The sequence below is a fragment of the Molothrus aeneus genome, chromosome 3 (assembly GCF_037042795.1).
Source record: "Molothrus aeneus isolate 106 chromosome 3, BPBGC_Maene_1.0, whole genome shotgun sequence".
Lineage (NCBI taxonomy): Eukaryota > Metazoa > Chordata > Aves > Passeriformes > Icteridae > Molothrus > Molothrus aeneus.
This window is the reverse complement of record NC_089648.1, coordinates 89,149,799-89,162,504: the sequence shown is the minus strand read 5'-3', so window position 1 is coordinate 89,162,504 and position 12,706 is coordinate 89,149,799. Positions and strand designations below refer to the sequence as shown.

At 41.9% G+C, this 12,706-nt stretch overlaps 1 protein-coding gene across 1 annotated transcript in view; it reads left to right on the top strand.

Moving 5' to 3' along the window:
- Nucleotides 1–11,842, top strand: part of HTR1E (5-hydroxytryptamine receptor 1E) — a 37,244-nt gene extending 25,402 nt beyond the window's left edge. Inside the window, exon 2 of the mRNA XM_066545890.1 lies at nt 8,235–11,842. Coding sequence (XP_066401987.1) covers nt 8,416–9,510 — 1,095 coding nt within the window. The 5' untranslated portion in view covers nt 8,235–8,415 and the 3' untranslated portion in view covers nt 9,511–11,842. The remainder of the gene's footprint in view (nt 1–8,234) is intronic.
- Nucleotides 11,843–12,706: the final 864 nt, after the last annotated feature.

Genomic DNA, 12,706 nt, shown 5'->3' with positions numbered 1-12,706 from the left:
AGTTTTCTAAAACAAAAAATTAATCAGAGAATAATGTCTCTGTGAGAGTGACTGCTAAGCATGAAGGTTGCAAGGGTCAGTAACAGGTACAGATTGTATTTTTCTTTCCAGATGAGAGGTTAAGTGTGTAGGTTATGTGTCTTCCGGGCCTGGCTATTTACTAAACTGGGATATCACCAGGGATCAAGAGCACCTTTGCACTGAGAAAAGATCAGGTGAGAAGCACAGCTCTGGAGTGGCTAAATGCTGCCCTGGGGCAACCAAACAAGCTTGCTGCCTCTGTTAATATAGATGTCATGCATGTACCAGGGGAGAGCATGTCAGCTAACTTTAATCAGGTTGACTCCTGTAACAAGGCTGTCTAGCTGTGGGAATCAGGAACTCCATGACTGAGAATTTACAGTTCTTGGCTGGGTGAATTAACCCATTCAGCTCTCCATGCTAGTGTAACATGTTTCTGTACCCAAGCTAGCTCATTTCAGCACTTCTACAAAAGCTGTCTGCAAAACAAATGAAGGCAAATCACATCATCTTTTCATTTTCTGTTCTTTCAGACACAGATTTATAGTGAAAGAAGGTTTCTATCTCCATATATAATCTCTGGAGGAAGAATAGGTACAATATAAGGAGAAGTTCTTTCTGCCACAATGTGGTGGAAAAGGCAGCACTTACATGTTTTGACAGTGTAGGGTTATACAACTGATTACTATAAATTCTACCTCAAAAGATTTTCCAAGATCCAGCTACCCACATCTCTTGGCTCTATGGTATGGGAAATTAGAACCTCTGGTGTCCATAAGTTAAACATCTCAAGATATAAGGCAGGGCATGAAAAGGGTATGGTGAAATGAACTACCAGGAATGAGCTGAAGTTTACATGGATATTTCGTGTATAGTAAAACAAAAGAGACTTTTTACAAGTACAATGCTAAGGGTCTAAAGGGATGTGATGATGAGTTTTGAAGTTATTTTTTTTATTTGATAGTCCCCTGAAAGCAAATTATTATAAATTTAGAGTGTTATTTATTACAAAATATTGCAACTATAGTAGAGTGCTACTCTAGTTGTTTGTTTTTTTTTTTTAATGAGAAATCTGTGTGTTTCACTACCCAACAGAATTTTATTTATGTCTGATGAAAACCAGGATTCAGTCTGTATTGAGTCCTAGTTTGCATCAGGTTGCAGCTCAGCAGCATCTTGCCAGCTTTCACTGCCTCAGATTTACTAACTTTCATATTGAAAGTAGATAAAAATGAGTAATCATCTGTGAATGATAATTATACCACTGCTTGTGGGAGGGAGCATGGTTTGAAGATCATCACTAATTATTGTTTCTCATTTGCATGTGACAAGATCTTCACCACAAAAGCTCACCTCTATAGTGTAATGCTGGTGGAATTATTTCTTAAAAAACCTGCAAAAATGCACCAAGGGTTTTTGGAGGCAGCACCTCCTCTCTCCCGTCAGTTTTCCCCCAGGCTTCTAATTTGGGAAGGAAATCCTCCAGGCTGGCAAGGTTCAGTGGGAAGGAAGGTAAAATCCTTCTGATATGCAAGTGGAGATCCCCTTTCCCATCCTGAGGGAGTTGAAACATCGTGGTCACCCTGGCATTTAACCTGGGCTCTTCAGCAAAAGAGACTGAGAGCAACATCACAATATACAGTGACAAGACACAAATAACAGTGCCCAAGCACTGCTTTGCAGCTTGACATTTTAGCAACCTCCTAGACAGAATTTAGTTTTCAGTGGAAAATAAGCAGTGCCACAAGGGCTCCTGCACACACACACAGCTGGCCTGCATGAACGTTTGGTTTTGCTCTTGCAAGAGGACAAGAGGACACAGACTCACCTCTTTGCCATGAGGAAGTGATGGGTAGCTTCCAAAGCCATCAGGCCTGGTGCAGGCATCAACACAGCAGCACCAGAGTACTGCATCCCTCTGTCTCCTGGGTCCTATGCTGGCTGGGAATAACCCAGACCTCCCTGCTTCCCAACAATGGTGTCAGATTTGACTCATGTGCTCTGGTTTGAGCAACAAGTTGGGTTATTGCCCTGATTTTGGCTGTGGATGAGTAAGGCATACTCACTTTTTCCCTTGTTATCTCTTCTTCCACTTCTTTTCACCAGACTTGACACTCCCTTTCTCTATCTCAGCCTACTCCCAAAAGAACAACTCTGGCCAAATCACCTCCTACCCATCAGTCCCAGTTTTGCAGCAACCACTGAAATCTGGTTTCTTATAGAATTGATATAGGCGTGCTCAGCTTTATATGTGATTACTATTTGGGGCGACTGAGGTGCTGTGGGTTCTGCAAGGCTGTGCTCCCAAAAAGCCCCCAGTGCTCCCCTCCACTCTTCTGTGAATTTCAACCACTTCTCATGTAACTCCACCTGCAAAACCCAGCCATCCCTTGGGGCATCATCTGTGGCTACTGTCAGGTGCGTGTGCTGACACCTGCCACATCCAGCATGTTCTCTGCTCTGCCCAGTGCTGCCCACTCAGCCCATCCTCTCTGGCCAGGACTGAAGCACAGATATCCCTGTATCCCTAGAAATCTACATTACACAAAGAGAGGCTGCAGGCCACTATATCCTTGATTACAACATGCTGTACTTTGGCTGTTTATGACAGGGTCACTGCATGTATGAACATTAGTAGGATGCCCACAGATGCAAACTCACAGCTCTGCCTCCACACACCTTGCTTGCTGCTGAGTCCTTCCAACCTGTCTTTCCATCATGCTGCCTGTTTCAGTGGTGTGCACGGGGTGAATCTTAATTTGAAGGTCAATTCTATAGGTCAACTCATACAAATTTCATAGTAATTTCATTCCTGGCCTCATTCAGTCTGTGTAGGAAAAGGTTGCATCCCTAAATCTATGGCCCCATAATGCAGCTACAAATTCCTCAGACATGTTCTTGTAATATTTGGGGTTTCACACAAAAACAGCCATTTCCTTTATTGTCCTACCCCAGTTTATACTTCTGTAAGGCAACCCCAATGCACCAATAGTTTGCTTTTATTTTGCCAACAACTGGCATCAAAACATCTCATACTGTGGCTGTGATTATGAGCTGCCTGGTGAAAACAAGATTTTGTTTTGCTGACAATTTTGCCAGAGGTTTGTGTGATTCTGACCATCTCCATTTTCTCAGCTTTTGCATGCTACTTTTCCACATACAACATGTTACAAACAGCATCAGTGCCTATATAAATCCATAATGTGACCTCTGCAGCACTGACATCCTAAAAATGAAACCCAAAGCAACACCAGCATGCCAGGGTACAATACTTAGTATTTGAAAACCTATAATTTTCAGTTAAACCCAGCTGTATCCTTTGATTACCAAGGTGTCATGAAGTCCAAGATTTGTTGACTCTACAAAAGCAACACTAGAAAGTTGCAAGTGAAAGGCCTGAATTTCAGGGCTTTGTAAATAAAGTTGGAAAAGAAAACCTCTTTGAAGGAAGAGGAAGAGCACTGAAAGTTTAGCATCTTCTCATAGTTTGAAATATTAGCATTATCATAAATGTGCTAAGTCATATTTTCCATAAACTGTCTCAAAAATCATGGCACAGATTCTTGCCCTTCATAGCTCCAATCATGGAAATATTGAAAGTGAAAAGCACTCAGACCAATTCAGAGTTATCAATTCAGAGTTGACATTGCTGTCAAGGGCAGAAAGATGTAGCAGTCATACAGTACAATAATTGCTTAGAGGAAATGTAAAACCATGGATGTAAAGGAACCAACCTGCCTTGTGCATACAGGTGTGCAATGCCAGTTCCACTTGTTTGCTCCAAGTGATATTATTCCATTTGTTATGAAATGGTGGAAAGTTCAGTGGCCAAGGAGTGGGAGTCAGGCAGGCAGAAATTCAGAGTACTCTGCTACACTGTGCTCCTCTGCTGAGAAGAGGGAGATTTTTTTTTGGCATGAGGAGACATGGACATTGCCATCTCAGAGCCTCAAGTTGTCCAGTTCCTTTTAAGGAACAATTAATCAAACTCTTTCCCCTTTCTTCCGCCTAAACAGCACTCAAAGCCATTACCAATAATCAGCTACATGAAACATGATTGATTCCCATTTGGAGGAAGCCAGATGAGTTTCTTGCATCAAATGTGGGAAATTAGTCTGTGTGTGTAAAATCCTCTCTGTAGGAAATGACTGACAGCCTAAAGTGATACAGCTGCAAAACATAAACACAGTGCTCTTAGTGAGAGCACTTTAGATAACTGTTATTAATGTCCCTTCCAAGATGTCACTTAGAAAACCACAATCAATTACTATAGTGATAGCAATACTATATATAGCAATTGTATGCAAGTAATGGAGATGCTGGAAACCAGCTATTATTGCTTAGACATAGTAAAATTCTCCTTGTTAACACTCATGCTATGACCACAAACACACCTGCATTTTTAAAAGATTGATGGTAAGTAGCATTTAAATCCTGCCCTCCAAGCAAGGTCAATCACTGGCATCTCTTTGTAAATCACTTCCCAGTTTAAAACATCATTTCTTTCCTGGGCCAAAGTACTCTCTATCTGTGTCTTCTAATTCAAAAGTAGAGGGAAGACAGTTGGACAAGCAAGGACAATGGGAGAGTGGCTGGGGAGGAGGCACTGCAGTAGAGTGGACATGAGCCCCAGGAGGCAGTGCTGAGATGGCACCATGAAGCGGTCCAGCTGGAGAAGGATTGTCCTTCTCGGACGTCCCGGCTAGCTATCCAGCACCGCTAGCAGTACGGGGGCACTGTCCCGATACCCGTGGTTCAGGACAGCACCTAAGGCAACGCGCTGTGCTATGACAGCACTGCTACCTTGTGGTAGGACACGGCTTGGCTTGTGGCTACAGTCAGCAGAAATAAGAAGAATGCGCTCTCCAGCTGTGGTGAATCCAATTTACTGAGTCCCAGGGAAACCAACAGCGAAATACAGAGAGGGGGAAGTTGCAACAGCTTATAAGGAGGGAGGGAAACAAGGGAGGAGTCAGTCCTTGGACGAATAGGGTTTCAGAGGGGAGTGGGATACAAAAGGTTGACTTAGGGAGAACACCAATGGGGATAACTTGAAGGTGGGGCCCCAGCCCCTGAGCCAATCACTTGACGCTCTAGCTGGAAGTTTCTAGAGAGTTCTAGAGAGAAGGGTGGGAGCGCCAGGTGATGGACAGGGCACTGGGGAGGGATTTGAGAAAGGGTACATTGATCTCCAAGGCAACTGGGGAGGAGTTGGGATAACTGGCAGCACAAAGGAGGGAGGGGAGAGCCAGGGCAGAACCATTGCATGATAGGGGGGAACAGAACAGTCCAACTTATACAGACAGAACATAACAGCACCAGGCACCTCAGGCTGCTCTGGCACAGGAGGTGAGCTGGGAGGTGAACAGCCAGGGCTACAGTCAATTAATTGTAACTAACTAGTTATAATGCCAGTGTGTATCCTCATCATGTGGGTAAGGGAGGACAAGAGGCAAAAATTTCAGCTGTAGAAGAAGCCTTCAGCTCTCAAAAAGTGAAATTACTTTTCAGCATTTAAATATACTTCCCTAATAATACTGGCTTAGTGCTCTTATTTGGTATTTATGTTGTCTGAATTTCTAAGGGCTCATTTCCCATGAGGAACATGGGAATTAAAACTGAATTAACTCTCCAGTGATGGGTTTAGATTACCATGAGCTTGTGGGGTCTGAGGTACTACCTGCAGGCAGGGATGATGCTTTGTTTTATATTTCTCCCTGTCTTCAATTATTGCAGTGCTTTCCAGGCAAAAAAAGTTGGCCCTCCTGAGCAGTAGCAGACTTGTAAAGCCAAACTCCCCTGTGTTATCAGTGGTATCCTTTGTCTTAAAGGAAACCTGATGTTTGGATCGGATGAATTTTGTTTAAATACAAGTTAATTAAGGAAAGCAAAAAAAATTATTTTTCAGTGTATCCTTGAGGTACAGGGAACAGGTAGAGCTCTGAAAGGATTTTCCTTGGGATACATCAGTGTAGGCCATCTTGGGGAAAACCACAGCAATTCAGGTCTTACTGGATTAAACCTGTATGTAGGCAGAGAAAGTGGTGGGGACCACACAGGGTAGGGGGATGTCCCAGGGCCATGACACTTCAGGGCTCCAGAAGACAAGAAGCATCACAAGATCCCCTGTGTGTGTGCAACAGATCAACAAGTGGTTGTGGAGGAGATGTTAATTCCATGGTGTCTGCCCAGTATCTTTGAGTGTGCTTGTGAGCTGGGGTACTCTCACCAAATGATAACGCTGAGGAAAGGATATGGATTACAATTGGGTTTGGTCTGTGCTCCAGGTGTGCAGAGAGGGAGAGAAAGCCTCTTTGTTTCATCCTCTGATTAAAGCATCAGACATAATGAGGGTGCAAACTAAGGAAATGAGAATCTGGCTTGACAGAAAAGACTCCCATGAACAATTTATGAAGAAGGTTTGAGCTGATATTTTGGCTTTAGGCCTAAACAATCAAATTGACATTTCCATGTGTGGTAGCCACATGAATACTGATGGATGGATTTCCATCTGACTTCTCTAGTCAATTTTCAATAAGCAGGCCTAATATTTCCTCCAAGGCTATTCGTAGTTTAAATCTGTTTAAAGTAGTTTCTTAAGAATGGCGTATGCTTTGGGGGGAAGGCAGTTCTGCTGTTCCTTGAGCAGAATTAAAGCTCACATTTTGCTAACCCCAGAGACTACAGCAGTCCGGATCTGCTTTTCTAGAGCCTATCCACAAATAGAAGTTTTTATCTAAAGTTTCTATTTTTAATTTTTCATCATTCAGCTCATTCTGAAATGACACTCCAGTTTCTGAAGAAGAGCATATGTACACAAAGCTAAGCAGTCAACTAGCTTTAAATGCATAATTCCTCATTCAATTTCTTAATTCCTCATTAGCTTGCATGTGCAAACTCAGATCCTAATCCAGCTCCCACTGGTATCAGTGAGAATAGGTTTCACCTCTCAGATTTAGCCATCTAAAAAACAGGCATGTATTCTAAATGCAACTGTGGAAGAGCCACTTGTAGTGAAAATAGAGAAAGATCAGCATTTCCAGGATATGATTCATAGCATCTTCCTTAAGGGTTGTATTGAGAGGGGACAAGTGTATTTCCAGCAGCCACTATCTTTTTCCCCTGCTTGTAAAGGGAGCTTGTACAACTAACCTAGAAGCCTCCTTACTCCAATAAATGAAGCCAGGGGAAGGAATCTTTCTGTTTATTTCAGTGGATAAGTATTCTGACTTTCAGTTTTCCACATCCTTTATGCCAAGATAAATTACAAATGAGTAAGCAAGGTCCCAGAGGTCATCCCAAGCTGCATTTCATGGACTGTTAACTCTGGATTCAGTTAGCATTTGGGATGTATTGAAAAGACATGTGAACTTCTGAAATAAAATTAAACTTTTTGTTAATTGTTGTTCCTTGCATCACGCTGGACTCCCTGACAGGGAGCACAATTAGATGGAAATCTCAAAGCAATGGCAGAAGCTTTTTGTCTGTCTCCTCTAAAGACACTCACAGTGGGATATGTGAAATGTCAGGAATAATTAGACAAAACTATATGAGCTCCTAGCAACACTGATGTGCTGTGTAAAACCAAGCATTTTCCATAAAGCTTTAAACATTGTTGAAAACGTGCATGATAAAAGTAACTAGAATAATTTTAAAGTACCGTTTCTAATATATTAATACAGACATGGATATGAAAAAGCAGAATAGAAAGGTACGAAATGTTGGCATGCCTTTACTCAGGTAGGCTGCTCTGCTGCTTTTTTTCCAAAGGTGATTAATAAAAGTAATTGATTCTGCTCATATAGCAATTAAAATGAAGAGGCAAATTCCCTCAGCTCTTCATCTGCTGGAGTGTATTTTAACAAGCTGGAAAAGGGCTAGCTCCTGGTATCTGTATCACAAAGATCATAGACATGTTTGTGAAAAGGAACCTGTGGAGGTCCCTTAGTCCTGCCTCCTACTTTAAGTGAAATCTCCAAAATGAAGAAGGAATAACCATTTCACATCAGCAGGAAATCTGGCCCAAATTGCCCTTTAGAGAAGAAAAAAAATGAACGATGAATGCAGAGAAAAGGGGAGAGTAAAGGCAAGAGAAGAGAACGGAAAACAGACCAACATTTTATTTGAGATTATAATATTAGAAATGCAAAACTTTTTTTACCAAAAGGTGGGATTATCCTAGATTGACTCACATATGTGTTTTTTTCTTCTAGGAAAACAATGAACAATTAATTTCTTCTTTCCAGGAAGAACCCTGGAAGCTTTTTTGCTGCTCTGTTGAATATGGGATTATAAAAAAGTTTTTTAAAATTGCACATAGAGTATCTCTTTCAAATGGATAACTTCTGAGCCTGGAACTCTTCATTACCAACTTCTTGCATCCTGGAGGGGAAAATGAATTTCACAAATTGCACCACTGAAGCCAGTGAGGCTGCAAAGCCAAAGACAGTAACTGAAAAGATGCTCGTTACCCTGACCTTGGCCACAATCACAACCTTGACTATGCTGCTGAATTCTGCTGTAATTGCAGCAATCTCCACAACCAAGAAGCTCCACCAGCCGGCAAATTATCTCATATGTTCACTGGCTGTGACAGATCTCCTTGTTGCTGTTCTCGTCATGCCCTTGAGCATCACTTACATAATGATGGATAAATGGACTCTGGGATACTTCATCTGTGAGATCTGGCTCAGCGTCGACATGACCTGTTGCACATGTTCAATCCTTCATCTGTGCGTCATCGCGCTGGACAGGTACTGGGCCATCACAGACGCCATCGAGTACGCCAGGAAGAGAACAGCAAAAAGGGCTGGGCTGATGATAGTCACTGTGTGGACCATCTCCGTTTTCATATCAATGCCCCCCCTGTTTTGGAGAAACCACCACAGCATCAGTATTCCCAGCGAGTGTCGCATTCAGCATGACCATGTCATCTACACTATTTATTCCACATTTGGGGCATTTTACATCCCCTTGACTTTGATCCTGATCCTGTACTACAGAATTTACCATGCTGCAAAGAGCCTTTACCAAAAGCGGGGTTCAAGCCGCCACCTCAGCAACAGGAGCACTGACAGCCAGAACTCATTTGCCAGCTGCAAGCTCACACAGACGTTCTGTGTCTCGGACTTCTCCACATCTGACCCAACCACAGAGTTTGATAAAATCAACGCATCCGTGAGGATTCCTCCTTTTGAGAATGACTTGGACCCAGCTGGCGACCGGCAGCAGATCTCCACTACACGAGAACGAAAGGCTGCTCGCATCTTGGGGCTGATTTTAGGTGCTTTCATTTTGTCCTGGTTGCCCTTTTTCATCAAGGAATTGCTTGTGGGCCTCCACATTTGCACTGTCTCTCCAGAGGTAGCAGACTTCTTAACCTGGCTTGGGTATGTCAACTCGCTCATCAACCCTTTGCTGTACACAAGCTTTAACGAGGATTTCAAGCTGGCCTTTAGAAAGCTCATCAGGTGTCGAGAACATACTTAAAAGTACTGAGAGATGATGATGCTGGCATGACTCCTGGCCTTAAAAATGAGCAAAACTATTTGACTCTGCCACTGTTTCCCTTGATAAAGGGGATTTTTGTGTTTGCCTATTTGCTTGACTGTTCTTCAGCCTGTAATTCATTATGCCATTTTTTAATCTCTAGTGATATTCATAGTAAAGGGTTTGAAATAAATTTATTCTACAAAGGAAAAGATTTTTTAGAAATGAAACAACAAAAAAAATATTAGTAGTATTAGGTACTCATGTCTCTAAGACATTTTGTGTAATCAATGATTCAAGAAGCAAACAATATTCACTTTTATACTTTTTCCATTTAAGAATCAAACTATTACGAATCTAAATTATGTACTGTATGAACTAAACCCCATAAATACATATTCAAAAATTAATAAACACTTCATGATCATGACAGCTAAACAGCACCTCTTTACTACAGGAAAATTACAGGAGGAAAATTACCACCATTTCCACCTTGGGTTGAGGCAGAATAAACTATTCCTTTCTTCAGGAATACACTCCCAAAACAGAAAGCAAAGTTCAGTTCATTGCATCTAGAAATGATCTCATTTCATAACCCAAAGGAATTTTAATAAGTGGCTCTCTTTCTGTAATATTCCAGATTTATATTCAAGGTATTGGGCAGACAGCTGTGAGATTGTTTGGCAATTGAGAGGATGGAGCTAGCAAGTGTCATACTTGTGAAACTAACTGCACATCTGAGCAGTCACACTTCCAATACCACTAACCCTGTTTCTTCAGGCCTTGTGCCTTACTCAGTTCTGGGGTGGTACTTTTCACTTGTGCCACACTTCACCTGAATGTTGTGGTGCACAACCCCAAGGATCTATGGCTCTTACCCCCAACAACTCAGACAACTGGATATCTTCTCAGCAGGCCAGCTATATACAGAAATTCAAAAACATCAGTTAAACCTAATTATTTCTGAATATCAGGAAAAAAATAAAATAATTCACTAAAATAATTTATTTTAAATAGCAGTCTGCACATATGCCTTGTTCTCATCTCACAATTTCCAATGGCAATCTTGCCCACTTAACCTATGGTCAGGTGCTCTAGTAGGATTTCTTGCTCTGGGAGTCCTTCACAGACCTACTTCCCCTGTCCTGAGAGACAAAAAGTCCTTTGTATCCGATCTTTTCTGCTTATGGAAGTTAAAACTTTCTGATTCAAATATTGTGGAAATCAGTCTGAGAAGAGGAAAAATCAAAGCTGAGAATTTGGTATTGTCCATTTGAAACTCCTAAGCACGATTTAAATATTTATTACCATCTTGCACCCTTTTCTTCCCTGTCTATTTTTCTGGACAAATTCTTTTTGAATTACACCAATACACAACAAAGGTGACACCACATATGTCAAGCTGACATCCAATAACTGTGAAAACTATAGTATGGCGGCTCCAAATCCATCAAAACAAATACTAGAGGTAGCAAAAGTGTTGTAACAGCACTGGAAGCCATCTCTGAAAAATGTTTTGGAAATTTACAAGATGACAATCATTTTTCTTATCAAGAGTCAAGGAAGTGTAAGTAATATGTGGGTAATAAACTGCAAATGGAACTGGGAAATGACATCCTTATTGGTGAGAGAAAGCATTTGGCTGGAAAGATGCAGTGCCACAAGCTGAGTGTAAACCAAGTCTGAAGGTGACAAAAGCATGACCTGCTGCTTACCCACATGCAGTGGGATTCTTCTTACAGGACTCCCTGCCTGAGTTTGAGAGGTCCAACTCCAGCTGACCTTCTGAAGCTACTGTTGCAGTTGCCTCCAGCAGATACCTTTGGATTCCCTACTAGCAAACATTAATACCTAAAAAGAGAGGAAAATTATCTCAGCCACTAAAAATTTATTCTAGTGAGGAAGCACAGACATCCATTATGGTTTTTCTTTTTTGCAGCTTGTTGGAAGTGGAAATTGTTGATTGGAATCAGGGAAGTGTGTCCTGACCCTGCCTATCAACAAAGCTTCCAAAGCAGCTCCCCAGAGCTGATATGTTATTAAGAAAAAAGAAAAAAAACCCAAAACCAAAACAAAACAAAAGAACTGGAAATAAAAATAAAAATGTGGTATTTGTAAGAAGTGCTGCAGCATTTTTTTTTTCTTTCAGAAAGAACAACAGAATTTATTATTAAAGAACAAGGATTCGGCACAATTTCTGAAATGAGTTGTCTGTGGCAGAGAAAACAGGACACACAAGCAGTTATGGCTAGAAGAGAGTAAATTTTGGTGTCCCTTGGGTGCACAAGGGTGCCTAGCTGCTGTGATGACCAGAAAGGGAAGAGTAAAAGTGCAAGACTGCCCCAGCAGACTGTCTGAGCCACCCCAAGGAACTCAGCTGAGGCAGAAGCTGCACCCAGCCAGGTTCTTTGGGGCTGTCTCTGGCTTAGCTGTGGGGTGGGTGGGCTGCACAGGGGTCTTTGACAGGAGAAGGGAAGAGGGGGGAGTGACAGTGCTGGTGAAAGGTGTTTCAGAGTGGAAAACCAACAAAATGAGAGATGCTTCCAGCTCTGACTGCTGCTCCTAAGGGCACACAGAATAATTTAGCTCGGATGAGACCTCTGGAGGCCAGCTAGTCCTAACCCCCTACAAACAGCAAACCTCAAAGTGGGACCAGCCTCACAGCTCAGCACTGCTCTGATGTGCTGTGTGCAGTCAGTTTTCTCCTGGAAAAACAACAGCTCAGTCAACTCTGTTGCCAAGACTAACTCGTTTAAAGCCCTAAGTGTGTCTGAAGGACTGGAAATGCTGGCTGTGACCTCCACAGCAGCTGTCATAGGCAGGTAGCAGTGCTTCAGAAACAGGGATAAAAGCTGTAATATACAGGAGCTGCATCATCTTTATTTCTACTAAAGGATTCCCTTTAGTATGTGAACACTGCTATTACCACTCAACTACCAATCAGGTTGAAAGCTGTATTCAATTTTAATATTTAGAGGTAATTAACAGGAAAAAACAGATGGATGGCTAATTTCCCTGCTTTCCTGTTAAATAAAGACTCACCATTCACCGCCAGCTGACTACTGATTTTCTAATTAAGTCATTAGCTAAACACAGAGAATGTTTTCCAACAAATGCCACTAGATTGATGAAGATGTATGTTTTCCCCATGATCAGAATCAAAGTCAGGAACAATATAAAGGATTGGCTACTTAAG